Source organism: Macrobrachium rosenbergii, chromosome 27 (assembly GCF_040412425.1).
Source record: "Macrobrachium rosenbergii isolate ZJJX-2024 chromosome 27, ASM4041242v1, whole genome shotgun sequence".
In the NCBI taxonomy this organism is placed as follows: domain Eukaryota; kingdom Metazoa; phylum Arthropoda; class Malacostraca; order Decapoda; family Palaemonidae; genus Macrobrachium; species Macrobrachium rosenbergii.
Genome location: NC_089767.1, coordinates 33,843,040 through 33,866,008, shown reverse-complemented (window position 1 = coordinate 33,866,008; position 22,969 = coordinate 33,843,040). Strand labels below are relative to the sequence as shown.

The window sequence follows — 22,969 nt, the reverse complement described above, 5'->3', positions numbered from 1 at the left end:
AAGCGAAGATGCAATCCATTACTACCCTAATACAGTTTAACTTGTATTTTAATATTCTACTTAAATCTTTATCCATTTATTCATTTGTTAATTTATCTGTATTTCTTATAACTGATCTCTTTCTGTATTTCACATTCCCTTCAGTTACTTCTTTCTTTGGAAGATTGAATTTCAAGCCAATGGTCAATGGGTGGGCTTGTTCCATATGAATAGGGTTCATCTTCTGAATAATAATAATAATAATAATAATAAAATCAATTTTCTTAACTGTTCAAGTGCCGAAACGCCACTGTAATGTTTGGTAATACGCACCACGCCATAAAATACTATTAAGTTGATGATGTCATATCATAAAAGTACTTTTGGGTTTCTGTAGAAACGTCTTATCAAGGAATGTGAAGTTACGTGCGTAACTGAATACCGTAGACCAATGGCAAAAAAAAAAAACATTACATCACGGCCTGTTACGCCCCGTTAGTAACGTTACACTAACTGTCCAGTGCTGCAGAATGTGGGTTACATAACAACTTAATCATCTATATATAATTAAATACATACAAATTATCCAAGAAAGAACTTTTTCCCGTGCGTATGACAGATAATCTACGGGAAATAAACTTCACGTTTAGAATGCCGTCGTCCAGTCTGGGGACGACCACTCTCAAAATGACTCCTATATAAAGCAATTAGAACAAATTATCATTATGTAAATATACCAAAATTTACATTAACTTATAGTACATAACTACAAATGCACACTGAACGAATATCAATCCATCTTATTAACGAATAAGAATTCAAACAGATTTATGAGAGAGAGAGAGAGAGAGAGAGAGAGAGAGAGAGAGAGAGAGAGAGAGAGAGAGAGAGAGAGAGAGAGATATTTCTAAAACTACAACACTTCGCTTTGGCGGACAGAAAGTAATATACCTATGTATGTGTGTGTGTGTGTGTGTGAGAGAGAGAGAGAGAGAGAGAGAGAGAGAGAGAGAGAGAGAGAGAGAGAGAGAGAGAGAGAAGAGCAGCGGGCTAATCCAGCCATCCCACAACTGTGTGTGTTCAAGAGATCAGGACAAATTCTTGGCTCTATTTGACTGAGCGCCATTTTTCCCCGTCAGGTTGTTTGAAACTGGGATTAACCACCAGCTTCCTGCGGCCACGGGGGAAGAGGGTGGCTGTGGCCCGAATGCCCCTTCTTCAGGAGGGAACACAGAACAAGCAGGGGAAAGAACGAAGTAAGGAATAATACGAGGGACCGAAGAATGTCAGGTGGCTAATGGCTTAATAACAACTTGGGTCGTGAATGCAGTATCTTAGCGTCTTTCAAAAAATTGGTTCTTATACTTTTATATTTCTTATTTTTAGGATACTTTAACGGAAGGTCATGTCACTTGCCATTTTCTTCGAATACATGACCTTACGGGTCATTCCAGGTCAAAGTGGGGAACTCGATTTAATATATATTATTGCATCGTCCTGAAAAAAATGCTTCTTTTACTTTTATATTTCAATTTTTTGGGGTACTTAAACGAAGGTCATGTCACTTGCCATTTAATTAAAATACATGACCTTATGGGTCATTCCAGGTCAAAGTGGGGAACTCGATTTACTATATATTATTGTATCGTGTCTTTAAAAAATGCATATTATACTTTTATATTTATTTATTTTTGGTTAGTTGTAGGGAAGGTCATTCCTCTTGCCATTTCCTTAGAGTATATGGACCTTACGGGTCAATCCAGGTCAAAGAGGGGAACTCGATTTAATATATATTTTTGCAAGCAACATTTTCCTCGTTTTTCAACCACCTTATTACCCTGAATCTCATCCCAGTCTGAGCTGGAAACCATTTAAATAATTTACTTACATCTATTCATTTATTTTCCTTCTTTTAACAAGTGAACTCTTCTTTCTGTATTTACCTTTACCCCCCTATTACTTCTTCCTAATGAACATCTTATATTCTTTGGAAGCTTGAATTCCAAGGCAATGGGCGCTGTGGTGGGATTGTTCATGAATAGGGTTCATCTTCTTAATAATAACAGTAATAATAATAATAATAATTATAATAATAATAATAATAATAATAATAATAATAATAATAATAATAATAATAACACCATATTCTTTGGAAGCTTGGATTTTAAGTCAATGGTCCCTGTGGTGTGCTTGTTCCATATGAATAGGATCCGTCTTTTGAATAATAATAATAATAATAATAATAATAATAATAATAATAATAATAATAATAATAAAGAACAATGCATCTCTCCTGACAAAATATGCGGAAAAGGCCAGCACTCCCAAGCCTTGCAAACAAATGAATGCACTGAATAACGTCTATTTATGGATACTATTGCATCCTACTCAGAATATATTACCAGTTTCGACCTCTCTAAAATGAACTTAAAATGAAGCAAATCTACAGAGAGAAGTAAGACCATACTCTACAGCCCAAACTTACGTCTGTTTGTGTGTGAAAGGAGAGAAACAGGTATTTCTTGCATATTTTCATGAGTCACCTCTCTTGCATCATCGTCACCTTTAACTGAGTACCAGTGTTTTCAAAACAGCGCCTAAAGTTTGTTTACAGGACTTTACATCTCTTGTAAGAGCCACTAAAGTACGACCGTGAAGGACATTCATGTACTTAACCTAAATATACAGATTCTGTTTGTTTATGCAGCATAAGCGGAGGGGATTTCCCTCAGTGAGGTGGCGAGTACTTACTTCTGGCAATAAATGACCTTACAAAAATATAAAATAAACACAAAATAGGTCATTGATGGCACTAAATTTGTGTACCAAAAACAATGAAATAAAAACAAAATGGGTCATTGGAATGGAATATAAAATTTAGGCCAAAGGCCAAGCAAGCGCTGGTGGGACCTATGATGAGGTCATTTAGTGCCGAAAGGTGAATTGAGAGTAAAAAGGTTTTATTAAAGGAGTAACAGGAGGAAAACCTTTTGAAGTTGCACTATGAAACAACTGTTAGGATTCAGCAAAGCAAGATGTAAGAAAAGAGTATGAACGAGGAAATAGTAAAAAGAATGAAAAGGGTTGCAATTAGGGGCCTGAGGGACGCCGCAAAGAACCTTCAGTGATGCCTACAGTGCACCGCGTGAGGTGCACTGATGATGGCATACCCCCCTACGGGGAAAATGGGTCACTGACAGCATCCCTACTATAAATAGAAACAAATCCTTCCCTAAGTTGAAGTCCATGAACAGAAAGAAGGTCATTAATGAGGACTAAATTACAGGAGGTATAGTCAAAGATTACAGTAACGGTGATAAGGATAAAAACACTATTAAAATAATGGTGACATGTGGAACAAAAATGACAGCAACAAGTAATTATGATGAGATGATGTAATAGGCTTCTAAGTGAAGGTATGTGCGGATAATTATTTCCCAATGAGTTTATGATCTTACAAACGACTAAAATAGGTTTAGGTTATGCAGAGAGTTTCTCTCAGTGTTGGGTAACTCTCTCTCTCTCTCTCTCTCTCTCTCTCTCTCTCTCTCTCTCTCTCTCTCTCTATATATATATATATATATATATATATATATATATATATATATATATATATATATATATATATATATATATAAAGTAACAAAACCTTATAGTAACAAAACCTTATTTTGCAGGTACTTTGATAAGCAGCTCCGATAAATGTTTATGTAAACATTAGGTCGCCAGGTAAAAATAACTGAAATTTCTCACAATATAGATGATATAACATTAGAAGAAGTGATATTTATCCACCTAAATGTAACGAGCTTAGTTAATCGAAAGACTGCAGTGTTTAGACTTCTTTTAATCGTTCCGTATAAGCCGTTGTCTGCAGGTAAACAAAGTGCCAAGTTCTGTCGACGAAGGTTATGTCAAAGGCACTGTCTGTCTGGCTTGGTCTCTGTAGTACTTTATTGGTTTTTTATCCTATTTTATTTTTATTTTCTTACACGTTGTCTCGAGTTATCTTTTTCTACACACACATACACAAATATATATATATATATATATATATATATATATATATATATATATATATATATATATATATACATGTGTGTGTGTATATATATACATATGTATATCTGTAAATATATATCATGTATATATATGTATGTGTAGATATATATTATATATATCTATCTGTCTATCCACATATATATATAAATACACATATACATATATATATATGTGTGTGATATATATTTATAGATATACATATACACACACACATAAATATATATATATATATATATATATATATATATGTGTATAGACAGATAGATAGATATATAATAAAACAGAAATAACATATATATACATAGATATATATTTACAGATATACAACGTGTATATATAATAAAATAAAAATATAAATAGGATGAAAAAAAAAACTGGTAAGAAAAATAAAAATAAAAAGGATAAAAAACCAATAAAGTACTACAGAGACCAAGCCAGACAGACAGTGCCTTTGACATAACCTTCGTCGACAGAACTTGGCACTTTGTTTACCTGCAGACAACGGCTTATACGGAACGATTAAAAAGAAGTCTAAACACTGCAGTCTTTCGATTAACTAAGCTCGTTACATTTAGGTGGATAAACATCACTTCTTATAATCTTATATCATCTATATTGTGAGAAATTTCAGTTATTTTTACCTGGCGACCTAATGTTCACATAAACATTTATCGGAGCGGCTTATCAAAGCACCTGTGCAAAATAAGGTTTTGTTACTATAAGTGCAACCTTAGAGGAGAGAGAGAGAGAGAGAGAGAGAGAGAGAGAGAGAGAGAGAGAGAGAGAGAGAGAGAGAGAGAGAGAGAGAGCAGTATATACATACATACATACACACACACACACACACACACATATATATATATATATATATATATATATATATATATATATATATATATATATATATATATATATATATATATAGTGTAAAAGAGATAGAGAGAGCAGTATAAGAAGAACGAAACTAAGAAGGCAAACATAAATAGAACGCAAGCAGTTATAAGCACGTAAATAAGAAGCATTAGTTTAAAGACAACCTTCGGTTCGAGCAGGGGAAAACACAAAGGCACTCGCGCGCACACGCTTACACACGCGTATATATATATATATATATATATATATATATATATATATATATATATATATATATATATATATATATATATATATATATATATATATATATATATATATATGCATATATATATACAAACAGATATACATACAGACTTATACCTGTCGAATTCATGACTAGGAATACAAAAGATAACACCTTAAATATTCAATTAAACTACTTACATCATGACACAACCATGAGAAAAAGATAAAGAGATAAGAGATTAATGTCAACCATCTCTCCGTCTCTTGAAATAAACCCTTTGGAGTAAAACAAAATAAGAAAAAAAGACTTCACCTAAAAAAACGGGTCTGCAACCATTGGCGACCGCGTGACGTCATCGGGAAGCATCTTCGCAATTGTTTTTGAAGACTGGCACTATATTCTTGGCACTGGCCACTGGCTCTTGGCCATTACACTTGCTCCCCCTTTCATCACGGCCAGTAAAATTAGGTATATAGCAAATAACGCCGAGAGAGAGAGAGAGAGAGAGAGAGAGAACTGGAGTTTTCGTCGCAAGCATCACCTCTAAGTGCAATTTTTGATAAGCTATCTGCGTCTCAGAATATATTACTCTATCTGCTAAACATGGACGAATTTCAATATTCATATTTTTCACAAGCAAAAATACTGAATCGAGTTTTGGTCAGGAAAGCAAGAATTACAAAAAAAAGCATAGATTAATTCATAGCTTCAACAATGATGCAGCAACTATTTTATATTCTAATTACATTTTTATTTATTTATTGATATGTTAATTTATGTTTTTCTAATTGCTGATCTCTTTCTGTATTTCCCATTACCTTCTGTTACTTCTTTCGAATGAAAGCCATATTCTTTGGAAGTTTGAATTTCAAGTCACTGGCACTGCGGTGGGCTTGTTCCATATGAATAGGTTTCATCTTCTGAATAATAATAATAATAATAATAATAATAATAATAATAATAATAATAATAATAATAATAATAATAATAACTGAACTATAGCCGGAGGGACGGTAAGGGTTGCAGATGGAACAACTTAATTGGAAGAAGCTGAACAAAAGGGTACAAGCAAGTTGTGACATAATAATGGCTTTGTGACTGACGGTTAGCAATCATAAGACCATTAGGGCAAGTTCGTTTTAAAACGAGAATGACATCAACCTCTTCAGTGGTTTTGCTCATCTGTGCACGGTTAGATACTTAATAATTATATTCTAGGGTCCACTGGTTAAGGTACTTGCCTCACTAGAGAGAGAACCTGTTTTTAAATGTAAACAAGTAAAAAAAATGCACCGAAGTTTCTTCGGCGTAATCGAGTTTTCTGTACAGCGTATAATGCTGTATGAGCCGCGGCCCATTAAACTTTCAGCCACGACCCGGTGGTGGCCTGTCCTATAGCGTTGCCAGACGCACAATCATGGCTAACTTTAACCTTAAATGAAATAAAAACTACTGAGGCTAGAGGGCTGGAATTTGTTATGTTTGATGACTGGAGGGTGGATGGTCAACATTCCAATTTGTAGCCCCTAGCCTCAGTAGTTTTTAAGATCTGAGCGCGGACAGAAAAAGTACGGACGGACAGACAAAGCCGGCTGAATAGTTTTTTTTAAAGAAAACTAAAAGCTAGGACAGAGAGACATGAGACTGTGTTGTTGAAATTATTTATAACTCAGTTCCTTAGGAAGCAAAATTCTGTGCCTGAAAAGAGCTAGGGTGGATGTGGGCGTGGGGAGAGTAACTTCACACACCCCCTCCCCCGAAAAAGTAATAGCTAAGGAATATGTGGGTAATAAGTTTTTGGGGTCATCCTTTCTATGGGAAAAAGCATATGGATATATAAATATATGTATACATATTTATATACATATACATATAATATATATATATATATATATATATATATATATATATATATATATATATATATATATATATATATATATAATGTAGACAGAAAAACCGATAAGAATTAATCTTTTATATATCTATATATATATTATATATATGTGCATATACACATATGTATACACAAATGCAGAGTACAGTACTTTAACTCATGTATTGATGAATAAATTTGTATCTATAGTCTTTTCTTTTTAATTCTAATACATCACAAACACGACGACCTCAAATTCTCAACAGAAACCTTTAATAATAATAATAATAATAATAATACCACGCAAGCCTCTGAAAATCACTTCGCAACATATGAGACCAATAAACCATATCCGGTCTGTTCTGCGATGGGTGAATCTGGCACCCGCCATAAGTTATGGAGATATTAACGTCAATTGCATTAATACGACGATTTAAGGAAGAACATTTCTTAGCCTATAATGAATCAGAGAAGGCTGTATGCCTCAATTAACCTGGAAATATTGAAGATTCTTAGCCAGGAAAAGCATTAGGATTCTGTCAACGCATGAATCTCATGAACATACATAAAGAAACATGCATACATTTCCAATGGAAACATTTTGCATCAATGTCTTCCAATGTTTACACACATTTTATATACATATATATATAAATATATATATATATATATATATATATATATATAAACACATACATATAATATATATATAATGTATATATACAGTATATACATATATATAATTATAATTAAAATCATATTCCATTTAATTATCACACCTCCAACACTATCACCGTAACTTCACCAGTCAAGAGAAACTTAGATTCAAGTGATCAAGCCAAATTATGCACGAGATATAAGTTTTCCTAACCTGACAACCCTTCATGAGATACTACCTGCTTTACAGCTAATCACTCGTGAAATTTAGAGAGAGAGAGAGAGAGAGAGAGAGAGAGAGAGAGAGAGAGAGAGAGACAGAGAGAGAGAGAGAGAGAGAGAGAGAGAGAGAGAGAGAGAGAGAGAGAGAGAGAGAGAGAGAGAGAGAGAGAGGGTTGTTCATTTGGAAAAGTATGACCAACGCACTATCTTCTTTACAGATACAGTCGTGAAATTTATCTGTATGTGAGAGAGAGAGAGAGAGAGAGAGCCTTATTTGCACGGGATTAAAATTTGATACAATGGATGACAGCAAGATGATATAAGAGGCGATTAACAGATTAGGCGAAGCGAGGAAGGCACAAGGGTTTGTGCAAAAGATTTGGGAAGATAGCTGGACTATCTATTGACACCAAGGGTGGGAATGAATAAAAGGACTGTTCATTATAGCTATGATATTTCAATATACATTTTCAGTTGTTTAAGTGCCACCTTTAAGTGGAAAGTGCTTAAGTGCCACCTGTAAGTGAACAAAATAATTTAATCAATAAGAGATAAGTATGCTGTTCACTTATTTATGGAATGGAATGGAATGGAACATGGAGTTTAGGCCAAAGGGCAAGCACTGGGACCTATGAGGTCATTCTGCGCCGGAAAGGAAATTGAGAGCAGGTAGGTTGGAAAGTTGTAACAGGAGGAAAACCTCGCAGTAGCACTATGAAATAACTGTTTAGAAAGGATGGATAGAAAGATAATATGAGGTACAGTAAAAGGAATGAAACGGGTTGCAGCTAGGGGCCGAAGAGACGCTGCAAAGAACCTTTAGTAATGCCTAAAGTGCACCCTGTGAGGTGCACTGACGGCACTAACCCCCGTAGAAAGCATTAAGATGGTGGAAGGGCATTGTGATAATTTCAGCACACTCAGAAAAATCAATAATAATTCTAGTTATTACAATCATAATTTTGTGAAGAGAAATATTAGTAGGTTAATCTAGCACGCCCACAAGCATCATCAATAATAACTACAGTTATTGTTACGACAACTGTGTCAAAAAGAAAAATTAGCTGGTTAATCTAGCACACCCTCAAACAACATCAATAATAATAATTATTAATCATTTCAGTTATAATCATAACTGTTTCAAAATTAAGAATGGTCAGGCTAATCTCATAGTTTCCCAATACTTTTCACAGTTTCACAATACTTTTCACAACGTCGAAAAAATCTATTCTCGTAAAGTGAACGGAAAGATAGAACGCAGCACTGCAGTATCATAATATTTACTCGGGAATGTTAACGTTAACCGGAGACTTACTGACGGAAATGCTTTCGGGTTCTGCTAGACAAAGGAAAACGGAAATGTTATTCTTTCGCTGTCTGGGTTACTAAAGATACGAGCGTGCGTGTGTGCGAACAATAGGTGAATGATTGGGTAAAAGAATGGTTTATCATGCATCCAAACGTGTGAAAGACCTGTCTATAATGTTTCCACATATGTGGAAGACCTGTCTATAATGTTTCCACATATGTGGAAGACCTGTCTATAATGTTTCCACATATGTGGAAGACCTGTCTATGATGTTTCCACATATGTGGAAGACCTGTCTATAATGTTTCCACGTATGTGGAAGACCTGTCTATAATGTTTCCACATATGTGGAAGACCTATCTATAAATCGCCCGAACAAGTGTTAGCTTTCATATAGTATTAAGAGTACGGTTGTCTGACAAGACTTAATTCTTGTTGATAGGCGATAAACAGTAATTTAAAGAAATATGTGACAATCCTTAACAATCAGAAACGATCACTGAGAAGCACATGGGATACAAATCATTTTGAATAAGCTTTTCATTGGAAAATCCTCTTGATTCTTTTCTTAAACGCAAGATCATTGGAACCGACTGTCAGCTTAAATCTCGGTTAGTGCAAGAAAGACCAGAAAGCGGCGGAAATGCAGTTTTCCGGCTTGGAAATCCCGGCCATAGAAAGAATCCAGTTCTGGGATCTTTGTATTCCACGACCTTGCTGTCAAAACTTGTAAAAAATACCTCGACAAAGCATTCCCGAAGGATGGACGAAGCCAATAAAAGCCAATTTTATCAACGAAACTGCAAATTATTGGTGCATTGTAATTTGTATCAAAGGACAAACTACAACTGTAAAATTCAGGTCAGAAAATGCAATATGTTGCATAGAAATTTAAGTTAGTAATATTACTTTCACCAAAGGGATGACAGAGAAATAATATTTTATGATTAATGACAAAAGTAAATATGTTAAGAAAAAAAGCTTTACAGATGATAGGCCCAAAGTAAAGTAGCAATAGAATTGGACAATTTTAGGAAGTGTTACCGCTACCCTTGAAGAACATAACTTACTACTTAATAATACTTTTGTAAAACAAGATTGGGCAAATTATCCACGTTACGATAATGAGGCTAACATTACTGATTCAAGAGAGAGAGAGAGAGAGAGAGAGAGAGAGAGAGAGAGAGAGAGAGAGAGAGAGAGAGAGAGAGAGAGAGAGCGTCCTCTCACTCAGATTAGCAACGACTAAATACCAACATATACTGATGATGACTACAGCGGCACTGACGTCCCCCCAAAAAAAATTTACCCTGAAGAAGTCGCTGAAGAAATGAGACCACGGAAGGCACCGACGGTGGGGAGGAAGTCAGATGACCTGCACAGCAGCACCCTGCCCCTTCTTCTTTAATCTCTGGCCTCAGTCTTCGACTTGTCTTCTTCTGAATCTTCTAGGAAAAAATCTGTGCTCCTCAACAGTTTTTCTTATTTTCTTCTCTCACAATTCCACTACACTACAATTTATCAACACTATGGAATAACAATGGTAACAACACGGCGTTATATAAATACGACTTTTAAATCACACACTGAGATAAGACACTTAATATTTATCAAATTGCAGAATAGGATACCAGAGGCTTAGTGACGGGGGCCGATCTGGAAGGCTCGGTGTGTTGGTCTTGGGAATCCTTACAGCTGTAGGATATGGGAGAGATTGCTGTGTGAAGGATCTATGGTACTACTACAAAGGATGGCAGGAGAATTTCAAATTTAAATAATTTTTTCTTCTTAAAAGGGAAATGTTCTACCTGCAGAACGACATGAGGTTTTGGGGGAAGAGGAAATGAGTATTTTCTGGGGATGACAAAAGTGAAATGACGTAGAATTATCGCCCGTAGAGGGTTTCCAAAACAATGACCTCTGCAGGGTATTTAAATTAAGTACCGTAGGATATCTTTTAAATATCCAAGCTGACGTTAGGCAAGCTAGAAAAACACAACCTTCCAGAAAGCAAATGCACAGAAACAAACTGGCGTCCCCCAATATCTTTCCGGAAAGGGACAACAAGAAGAAGAGGAAAAAGTTACTTGAAATCTTCCAAAACAAAGAGAATGAGTAAAGGAAAATTGCAGTTTTGAAATTTATGAAATTAAATCTTTGAGGAAAGAGGCAGCGAGGAGGAGGAGGAGGAGGAAGAGGAGGAAGAGGAGGAGACTGCGACAAGAGGCAGGCGACGGCGGCGGCGGCGTTGCTGCTGCTGTGGGTGTCCGGACGAGGTGGAAAATGTAAAAAAAGGGGGCAGGAGGAGGAGGAGGAGGCGCTGGGAGCTGGGTGCCACAGCTTCAGAAGGGTGACGGGTTGGCACTGAGTATGACGAGAAGCTCATGCCCTCGTCTCCGCTGCCACGGCACAGGAGATATTTTTAAAAGAAGTCATAAGGGCACCTGCACACACACACATACACACACACACAGACAACAGACGTAGACACATACACACACACATACACAGGCCCTTATACGAGGGAGTCTCCCCGTTGTAAGTAACTTCTTTTAGCTTACTCTCAATGCAACGCGACGCATATACAACGATCGTTATCTACCGCAGTGGCTACGACAAACAAGTGGACTTGTTAACCTACGTGAATTTTTATAATTTTATATATATATATATATATATATATATATATATATATATATATATATATATATATATATATATATATATATATATATATATATATATATATACGCGACCTCGTCCTGATTATTAGAGGCCCGGGTTCGAATCCTGCTCCTGATTATCAGAATTACTTCATATTTCTTTCATTTGGATCTAAGGCATTGTAGTGGCAAGCTTATTCACAAAGTGTGAAGAATTCGAGAAGTTTAGAGGGCTTTGTGGCTATTACAATTACTACATGCGTATCTGGTAAAAAGTGATCGGTTGATTCTATATATATATATATATATATATATATATATATATATATATATATATATATATATATATATATATATATATATATATATATGCAGACACACATATACTGAGTACATGTTTGTACGTAAGCATATGCAACAAATGGAGCATAAACCTAAAGAATAATTTGAAAATTAAAAACGATTAACCCAAATTTTCATCAGCTTATAAACCTTCACGCCACAAACCAAGCTTAGCAATCAACCCCCACTCACGCGCAACAAAACAAACGTAAAATTAAGGTGTTAATGATTTTGCAGCTTCCAAGAGTCTTGGCTCTTTATCCAACTATGTTTTTTCCACTTTTTCTCGCCATTATTTCCCAAGGCTTGATAGTTTTTGTGCTTGTGCAAAACAATTATATTATAAGGGATGCATTTGCTAGAATATTCTCAGGGCTAGCGTGAAGGGTTTACACGTAATGAAATAACCACTTTATTTACTTTTTCAAGATTAGTGAGGAAATATCATTTTAATAAATATCTATTTACGAAAATATCTATGGAACGAATTAACTAGCATGTTCTCAAAGGCTGAAACGAAATAAAGCTATAAATTAAGATAAAATTATCAAAATATTGAAAAGTTTTTCACAGAAAACCAATAAGAATTTTTACTTTCTTGAGATTAGTGACGAAAATAACAATTAATGTTATAAATTAAGTATTATTTATTTAATAAAATATCTTTGAAACGAATTAACTAGCATATCGAAAGCTGGAACGGAAGTAAAATTATTGATTCATATGAAAATAAATAAATATTGACAAACATTTCACACAAAACCAATAACCACTTTAACATTTTTGAGATTAGTGAAGAAAATAAATATATAAGTATTATTTATTTATGAAAATATCTACGGAACGAAATAACTAGAATATTTTCAAAAGCTGGAACGGAAGTAAAAGTATAAATGAATAGAAAAATTAAAAATATTGACAAATATTTCACAGAAAACTTTCCAAGTCTTCCATAAGAAGTAAAAATGAATAGAAAAGTATATAAATACTAACAAACATCTCAAAGGGAACAAAAATGATTTACACAGAATTTTTAAGGTGAAGTCCGGCCCCGACAAGTTATGTAGTCCACCAAGAGGCATCGTATATCGAAACCTGCCAGACGACGATGAGGTAATGTTTTTATACTCCCTCTCTCTCTCTCTCTCTCTCTCTCTCTCTCTCTCTCTCTCTCTCTCTCTCTCTCTCTCTCTCTCTCTCACGTTTCATGGGTGTCTGTTGAATGAGCGCTCAGCTTAGCTTTCCTTGATATGGTTATGGCATTACGGGATCTATGGAGAGAGAGAGAGAGGCGAAGTCTGTTGTAGACTGCCGTCACTACAACAATGGTTACCAACAATAGAGGATAATCATTTTCAGTAAATAATCTAAAATACATAAACCGCTTCCCTCATAAAACTATACTTTACAATTACTTTCACGCCTTATACAATTCTTTCGAATATATAAAATAAATAACATAAAAATCTATAAAACTGAATATAGATTAACCCTGCACCAGGAGAGAGAGAGAGAGTTCCACTGTCCGTACGTATGATATTAAACTAGCCCTGTGCCGGCACAGGCTCTTGTTTAAAACAATCGTGTCTCCCCGACGGGGAATCGAACCCCGGCCTCCCGCGTGACAGGCGGGGATACTAACCACTATACTATCGAGGACTGGTGTAGGTAAGAGTGTAAACACTCTCAGGCGCCAAGCCAACCATGATATACAATGTTTGGGCATGGGCCTTCCCACCTATCAAAAGTGACGTTGCCCATAAGTTTTGCCATATGTGAGCCTTCGATAATTCTACAGGATATAATTTATTAATTTTTTTTGGCTGAACGATATAGATAAAAGTGTAAATAGAAGAAGGTGAGATAATTCGAGAAATTTTCAAATTTACACAGATAACTTGAGGAACTGACCGAAATAATTTGAGAAATTGACTGAAATAACTTGAGAAATTGACTGAAATTATTTGAGAAACTGACCGAGATCATTTGAGAAACTGACCGAGATAATTAGAGAAATTTACATAAGATTATTTGAGGAATTTACAGAGATTATTTGAGGAATTTACAGGGATAATTTGAGTTTACAGGGATAATATGAGAAATATCCAGATAATTTGAGAAATTTACAGTAATTTGAGAAACTGACCGAGATCATTTGAAAAACTGACCAAGATAATTTGAGAAATTGACCGAGATCATTTGAGAAATGAACATAGATAATTTCAGAAATTGACTGAGATGATTTGAGAAATTAACAGAGATAATTTGAGGAATTGACCGGGATAATTTGAGAAATTAACAAAGATAATTTGAGGTATTGACAGGGATAATTTGAGGAATTTACCGCGTGAGGTGCACCGGTGGCCCTACCTCGCTAAGGGGGAGCTAATCAATGCAAAAGAGAGTTTACAGCTACATTTCCTCATTCCTTTGGTTCTTGATTAGCCTTCTGTTTACCTCTCGTTTATTTAATTGCCAATTGCTAAGGACAATTTATTATTATTATTATTATTATTATTATTATTATTATTATTATTATTATTATTATTATTATTATTATTAACCAGACGACGAACCCTATTCATATGGAACAAGCCCACCACAGGGGCCACTGACTTGAAATTCAATCTTGCAAAGAATAATATGGTGTTCATTTAAAAGAAGTAACAGACGGTAACAGGAAACACAAAAAGAAGAGATCAGTTATTAGAAAAAAAATAAGTGAACACTGATAAATAACTAGATAAAAATGTCAGTAAATTATGAAGAATTGTTTTAGGGGTAATATATGTTTATCTATTCTCTATTTGATTACTAATTGCTAAGGACAATCTATCACAATGATCTAAAATCCATCGAGACTCCAAATGGAAGACGAGGGAGGATTTGCCAAGTAGAAGACGCCTGACGATTTCGAGGGAGAGAAAAAGAGGACCGGTCACAGCGGACTACCTACCTAACTTGCTAAGCCTCCTGTTGGCGTGTTTGCCGAATTCCACTTTTTGCACTCGGGCCCTCTTCATCCGGATGGAGACTATACCTAATCAATGGCCGGCATCTTAATCCTCCTATTGCTTATTTGTATTTCCGTTCTTCGGGGATCCAAATACCTCCTCGTCTTTGCTTTCCCTGATCAGGAGGAGGTTGGGTAAGGGGGGTAAGGTAGGAGGGGTATCGCCCAAATTTCTTTGGGGGAAAAGGGTGATATTCGTCAGTTGACCATAGAGCTCATATCCGCTGGTGGAAAAAAGCCATGAAAGGCGCATGCGTGAAGAGCTTCGGGCTGGCTGATTGGAGGTGCAAATTATTTGAAATAAAGCATAAATATTCTCTTTATTGTTTCCATTTCATCAAGAGAAATATTCACACCAAATGACGACCATCCAACATCAATTTCACCTCCCCTCGCGAAAAGAACAAGTTTATCAGTTCGTCTGATAAAAGGGAAAGTCCCGATTGGCTTGCCCGTTCCATATAAAAGGTTCCCCCCTTGATCTTTGGGACCATATCCGTCGCTGACGCCACCACGACAGGAAGACCTCGTTAACTTACCCGTTTGCCATGAGGAATCAGGTAGGATTGATTGATTGATTAATTGCCCGCGACTCGACGCTTCGTTACATTAGAGAAAACGGAAAACAACTATAGAGGCACTGCTTATATTTCATTCTTAAAATGACATTGTATTTTCTGGAAGCTTGGCTGCAATCTATCTGTTTACATTTGAGGAAAAACAACAACAATAGAGGCACTTTGTTTATATTTCGTTCTTGAAACGTCAGTTTCCGGAAACAATAGAGGCCCCTTGTTTATATTTCATTCATAAAACGTCATTCTTGACTCCAGAAGCTTGTTTTGTTTGTATATGAGAAAAAACGACAACAATAGAGGGCCCTTTGTTTATATATCATTCTTAAAATGTCAATCTTGACTCCGGAAGTGCTTTGTTTACATTTGAGAAAAATGAAAACAACAGCTGAGGCACTTTGTCTATATTTCATTCTTAAAATGTCATTCGTGACTCCGGAAGTCCCTTTGTTTATATTTTGCTCTTAATGACACAAGAACCAGTAAACAAAAATAGTACACAAACAAAAACATCTGGGAGAGACAAATGTAGAAACGAGTTTCAGACATCACGTATTTTTACCCGAAATTCTCATATATATTCTTCTGTAACTTTGGAATACACACATCGTAATGGACAGAATATTGTGTTTATGCATATAACATAAGTTGGGGAATGATAACAGAGGTGATAAACTCATCCTAAACGTGACCTAGTTCCAAGTATGGGGTTGAGTGTAGAGCAACCCCTCTGAGTAGTCAGGACGACCAAGTGTTACTGAAAAACTTGCGACTGACTACCAGGTACATAACTCAGTGCTTAGGCTAATGTGTGTCTGTATGTATTCATGTATGTATGTCTCTCTGTATGTATATACATATAGGTATGTAAATATATGTGTATATTTTGTATTTATTTATCTATTATATATAACAAATATGAATATATATATATTCACATATATATATATATATATATATAAATATATATATATACATACACACATATATATACATACATACATACATACACATATATATATATATATATATATATATATATATATATATATATATATATATATATATCTTTTCCAAAATTGTGATTCTCACTATCATTCTTTCCTGCAGGTCAAGACTTGTAAATGGAGCCTTGCAGCTCTTGTTGTTATGATGCTCATGTCAGGATTCACACCCTGCACGCAAGCTGTGCCCAAACGTGTCGCAAACAGGATGGTTCCCAGCTGGTGGGCGACAGGTGGGTATATACCCTAATCCCACATTTCTCGATGGTTGTGTTGGTATAGAGAACAATCTTAGGTTTTTATAAATGCTTGCCTGATTTTTTTTTTTATCTTTTATAAAGCTTGGCAGGCTTTTTCTTACTAACACTTAATTTGAACGGATGTATGGAAATGTATGAAAAATTAGTGCTTAAATAACAAGAAAAACATTCCAGAAAACTAAAAATTATACTTGGATGGGTTTTGCTGTGGTTTAATACGTTCATAAACGTTATCAAGAATATTTTACATACACATATATATATATATATATATATATATATATATATATATATATATTATATAAATATATATATATATATATTATATAAATATCATATATAATATATATATATATACATATATGTATATTTATATATATAATATATACTGCATATGTATACATATGTCAATATATATATCTTCGTTTCTACGATAACATGCATAACTATAGTTAAATAGCAACGTCCTGATTTCTTGAAACATTTTCCTTCTTCATATAAAAATTCTAACGAATATTATCAATTTTAATTTTACCCGTCCAGATCTAAAATAGTTTTTTTTAATTACTCACATACTTACAACTCTAATCAATAATTATAAACAATTTACCCCATATATCAGGTCAAAATAAGAATAAACAAATAGATAACCCAATTCTAGATAACTTCCTGCGAATAAACATTTTTTTCATACAGAATTTTCATCTTCTCCTGTATTCCCGTTCCTTTGCAGCACGCAACACCTGCTGGTCAGCCTCTGATTGCGAGTATGGAGAATGCTGTGCCCGGCCTATGCTGTCTTCGAAGGCCTATTGCATGCCCCTCAGGGGCAGAGGTGAAGTCTGTGACGCCTCCCCACTGATGCTCGATATCAACAACGGAGTGAGTATGACCGGACAAGGTTGGGAGAAGTTGAATGAGCTAAGGAAAGAAGATTAAGATTTCAAGGGAAAGTTATGCAAGAAATGTAAACTATTACCTAAAAACAAGCTTTCATTTTGTTTGTGGAGTAATCAAATGTTTTGCAAATGTTGAGACATCTAACAAACTAGCTTATAAGGACATGTTAGTAGTATTTCACAAACAGCATGTTTTACACTGTGACAATTGTTAGAGTTAGAGTAGGATATTAGAACAGAATAGAATATAGGATTTAGGCCAAAGGCCAAGTAATGGGACCTATGAGGTCATTCAGCGCTGAAGGGGAAATTGACAAAAAGGAGGTTTGAAAAGTGTAACGGGATGAAAACCTCGCAGTTGCACTATGAAACAATTGTTGGATAAGGTCCTAAGTCAGATGGAAGAAAGAGAATATGAACGGAGGTACAGTAAAAGGAATGAAAGAGGTTGCAGAGTAGGATAATGGTTGAGAAACTAAAAAAAGTGTAGTGGAAGGGATTACGTGGGAGTGAAAATACAGATATGTTACTAAGTTCACAGAAGCATGCTGACAGCAATAAAATAAAGAGATGGCGTGGTTAAGAGGGTCACATATTGCTTTAGAGACGCCAAAAATGAATAACTAATGGACAGTTACAATAAAAACCCATATCAATGAATACGTTATCAAAGTTCCTGTCGAATGTCGATCAGTATCTCTCTCTCTCTCTCTCTCTCTCTCTCTCTCTCTCTCTCTCTCTCTCTGGTGCAAAGTATACGTAATATTGAGATGAAGATACATGCAAAATTGGATTAACCTGTGTTAACTGATGTATAAAACCAGTAATCTTCTCTCTCTCTCTCTCTCTCTCTCACTAATGCAAAATAGGTAACATAAGGATGAAGATAATGTACATGATAAATAGGATTAACCTGTCTTAACTTATAAAACCAATACGCCTGCTCTCTCTCTCTCTCTCTCTCTCTCTCTCTCTCTCTCTCCTAATAATATTCTTTTTTATCCACCCAGGTATACTTCAGCGACTGTCCCTGTCATCAAGATTTGACCTGTGCATCGCTGAGCAACAAGTCCAAGGCACAGTGCGTTGATCTCCGAACTTTGGAGATTGATTACAAAAGGCTGGCGGCTTTAAATATCCCTCTCCCTAATGAAAACCACTAGAAAATTTAAGTTACAAATCAGCCGGGTATCAGGAAGTATAGAAGATTAACCGCAGTGTTTCCAGGAAGACTTAATTAAAAATTAAGACAGTTTCAAGAATTCGTACTATCTAAGAGACACCCTTGATGGCAACGCCGTTTTCTATGACATTAATGGAACTGTGACCACTAAGAGTAACTAGCTTCTTTCTCGCTTTCACACTCTTATTTGGTTTTGTAATTTCACCCTACCAGAATTGCAGATGAGTTAAAATGCTATTACGAGTTTGCTATCGTTATTGATACCTTTTATGATTAAATGGCCCCTTCTATAGTAAATGGAAAAGATAACAGTTGATATAGGCCTACATGAACGCCACACGGAGTCAATCCAGCGATGCCTACAGTAATATTTGTTTATTAAACCAGAAAAACATCTAAACATCTTGTGGAGAACAGCAGGAACAAATCTACAATCCATCAGACCACACTCAAGAAGTCATAGAGACACCTGAAAACGACTGAAAAGCAAAATAAACCAAGGCAAAAAACGGGCACGATAAAACCATACGCGAATTGAAAATGGCTTTCTACACTTCGAGACACTGACTGATAAAGGTGACCAGAAGGTTCTCCCACCGTCCCCCCCTCTTTCCTCTCTCTCTCTCTCTCTCTCTCTCTCTGTCTGATGCAGTAATGTCCTCAAACACTGTATAAGGATCTTTTGCTTGTAAGAAACAGAATGAATGATCTGAACCATATATATCTTTTGTCTTTGAATTAGACCTACGCTGATTGTAATATCTGGTTATCTGGAAATTGTATCTCGTGATACATCCGTAAGTGTCTTTCAGAAGTATAAGTAGTCTTAACCCTGATGTAAATGACAATATCTAGACAATAATTAAGGAATTATACGAAATTATACTGAACTCTACCCTAACATTAAACCATGCAAAACAATACTCGGTGTTCGCGTTGGCACGTTTAATTTTCTTTCTCATCGTAAAAATACTAAACAGCCCATATTTAGATATCTCTACCGAATCCTTTCCCTTACCAAAATATATATATATATATATATATATATATATATATATATATATATATATATATATATATATATATATATATATATATATATATATATATATATGCTCTGGGGAAAAAACAAAGTACAGGAACCACCCTACAAAGAAATCAAAATATTGTTTTAAGACAAATATATAAAAATCCATTGTGAAACAATATTTCGTATGTGTTTTCGGTTAATCAAAATTATTGGACTTCCCCCCTCCCCGACAAAAAATCCCTTTTTCTCAGAACCAACCTTCCCTACGTTATTTCCCTAAGCTTAATATGCCCATTTATCCAGTATATAGTACCGAACACCATATTCTTTGGAAGCCTGAATTTCAAATCAATGGCGCCTGTGGGTTTGTTCCATATGAATTGGGTTCATCTTCTGAATTAAAATAATATTCCTTATGAGTCAAATGCTGGAAATACTAACATTGCATACTGAAATGTGAACCAGTCATGAGACTTAGTTCATACAAACAGAGATCATGTCACTATTTGCTTCTGCTGCCAAAGGTACGATCACAGTAAACGGAAATGCTCAGCTGTAGGGAGTTAGGCCGATCCATACTACGGCAAATGTGCAGCGAGTCATAGGACTTGAGATTGTATCTCGACGGTTAAAAATGCATGAACAGCATGGTTTTATATGACTGGGACCGATCTTGGCCTCAGCGTCCGAAGTACTGTTATCAATACGAATTCAGTAGAGAATTTGCTAGTGATGCTAGCCTTATCAAATCAATAAAGCGGTGAAAAAATAACTTTGACGAACAAACTGTCAAAAAGGCTCATTCATAATTATGTCATTAGTATATAGGTTATATTGTCGTAATTCCATGGAAAGAAACTTTTAAAAAATCCGCCCCAAGACTGTTCAAGACCAGTGAGAATACCTGCCTACTTCTGAGGAGATTACAAACATTCCCATTTAGTGACTGTTATACCATGGAAAACAGTTTTACTGGTGCGGAATAAACTGATGGAAGAGGTTTTTTCTGCAATTGGTCCTTGCTGAACGAGTATCGGTTAAAAATATAACAGTACGATTTGCAATGTACTAATTACAAACTGTAATTAGTACAAACTGTAACCTGAAAACTTTTTATGGGTCTATGTAAATTTTACCCCTAGCTTATAACAACTAGCTGGATAAAAATATTACTGCCAAGAGAGAGAGAGAGAGAGGAAAGCAGCAAAATGAAACAACGATGTAAAATGTTAGTACCAAGCCTGTACAGTGAGCTGTTCCCCAATTCAGGTGACTGGTTTAGGCTCAGCTGGCCCTAGACCTAAATGTGGTAAGGTGTTTAAGGGTGTAGGAGTACTAGTGTGGACCTACTGACTCTGTCAAGCCAACAGAAACTCAATCCAACAATTGGTGCTATGGCCTGGTTTATAGGCACCCCCGTTAGACCAACCCCCGGTGCAAAATAGGCCTAACCTTCAAAAAATACACAAGAACGGAATTTGGTGTGAGAATAATGCGTTCCTTACCTATAAACAGATTTAAAATATTAAACACTAATAAACCATTTTGACCCATAATATTTAATCACAACCCGACGCCGGTGGTTAATCCAAAAAACTTGCCCATTGGGAACTTGAAAAACAAGGAAACACTTAGGTGACATTCGCCATAATTTCTGGTATACTACATATATTATCAGAAACTGACCAAAGGGTCTTTTTACATTTTTGCCATAAGTATGTACACTGACAGAGAGATGATTTAAAATAGAGGAAAAAAGTTAATTCCTGTCAAAGTAATGACGAACATAGGCTAGGTTCCCGCCATCACCTCGTCTGCGAAATTGCCTTGTAAATGCTTCGGGTAATTTGACAGTTTAAATAAAAAAAAAACGGATAATTCTACAGGCAAACATTGTAAACGGCGCAATAAGTTACGACCTAACAGCAAACAAAATTAATAAAATATCATAATACTATCAGTGCTTACCAAGTAGCCTAGGCAGAGTGACATTTCCAAAGACCGCCATCATGCGTTTGCGAACTGTCATCTGTCAACAGATGACAAAGTACCGCTAATACTGTCCATTTCTTCGTCCTGGTCATGACACTTGGCCCATATAATGAAAAACACCTTTCGTGCGAGCACTTGACGCGGTAAACACTTGAACAGTTATCAGGAATATCACGAAGTGTCTTACTGAATGGCTCGTTGTCACTGCCAAAGCTGCAATGATGACGTCACCAATGAGCGCCAAAACAAAAACATTGGTTTGACTAATTCGATGGTTCTTTTTTAAAAATAATTATTGTTTAATATTATTATCGTTGTCATTATCACCTTCATTGTCATTTTATCATTGTCATTACCTTTTTCATATTAAACGTTGTCAATGATGACGTCACCAATTAGCGCCAAAACCAAAACATTGGTTTGACTGATTCGATGGTTCTTTTTTAAAGATAATTATTGTTTAATATTACTGTCGTCATTATTACCTTCGTTGTCATTTTATCATCGTCATTAGCTTTTTCATTGTAAGCGTTGTCAATATCGTCTTTATTATGATCATATTCAGTGACCATGTTTAATATCATTATCATATTGTTGTCATTTTCATAGTAGTTTGTATCATTATAGTTGTCAGCCTTTGTCATTATTCCTCTCATTATCATTTTCATATCACTATCATATCAACCCCGACCTTATCATTATCCTCATGACTATTACGACCGACCGTCATAATCTTCATATCAACATTCATCATTATAGTTACCAATAGTGTCATTATCATCATCATTATCATCTTCCAAA

At 35.3% G+C, this 22,969-nt stretch overlaps 2 protein-coding genes and 1 non-coding gene across 3 annotated transcripts in view; 1 reads left to right on the top strand and 2 right to left on the bottom strand.

Moving 5' to 3' along the window:
• Positions 1 to 11,573, bottom strand: part of LOC136853587 (serine-rich adhesin for platelets-like) — a 53,160-nt gene extending 41,587 nt beyond the window's left edge. Inside the window, 1 exon segment of the mRNA XM_067129328.1 lies at positions 10,517 to 11,573. The gene's annotated coding sequence lies outside the window, so the exon portion shown is untranslated.
• Positions 11,574 to 13,799: 2,226 nt separating this feature from the next.
• On the bottom strand, positions 13,800 to 13,871 carry TRNAD-GUC (transfer RNA aspartic acid (anticodon GUC)). The gene has a single exon. It is a non-coding gene; the product is annotated as a tRNA-Asp (tRNA).
• Positions 13,872 to 15,683: 1,812 nt separating this feature from the next.
• On the top strand, positions 15,684 to 19,870 carry LOC136853586 (prokineticin Bm8-d-like). Its single transcript, XM_067129326.1, has 4 exons — positions 15,684 to 15,785; positions 16,911 to 17,037; positions 17,798 to 17,946; positions 18,974 to 19,870. Exons 1-4 carry the CDS (start codon positions 15,774 to 15,776, stop codon positions 19,124 to 19,126), a joined length of 441 nt encoding a protein of 146 aa, XP_066985427.1. The 5' UTR covers positions 15,684 to 15,773; the 3' UTR covers positions 19,127 to 19,870.
• Positions 19,871 to 22,969: the final 3,099 nt, after the last annotated feature.

Coding starts and splice junctions, on each gene's coding strand:
- LOC136853586 (XM_067129326.1), top strand. Junction 17,038..17,797: donor TCCCAGCTGGTGGGCGACAG/GTGGGTATATAC, acceptor GTTCCTTTGCAG/CACGCAACACCTGCTGGTCA. Junction 17,947..18,973: donor TGCTCGATATCAACAACGGA/GTGAGTATGACC, acceptor TTATCCACCCAG/GTATACTTCAGCGACTGTCC.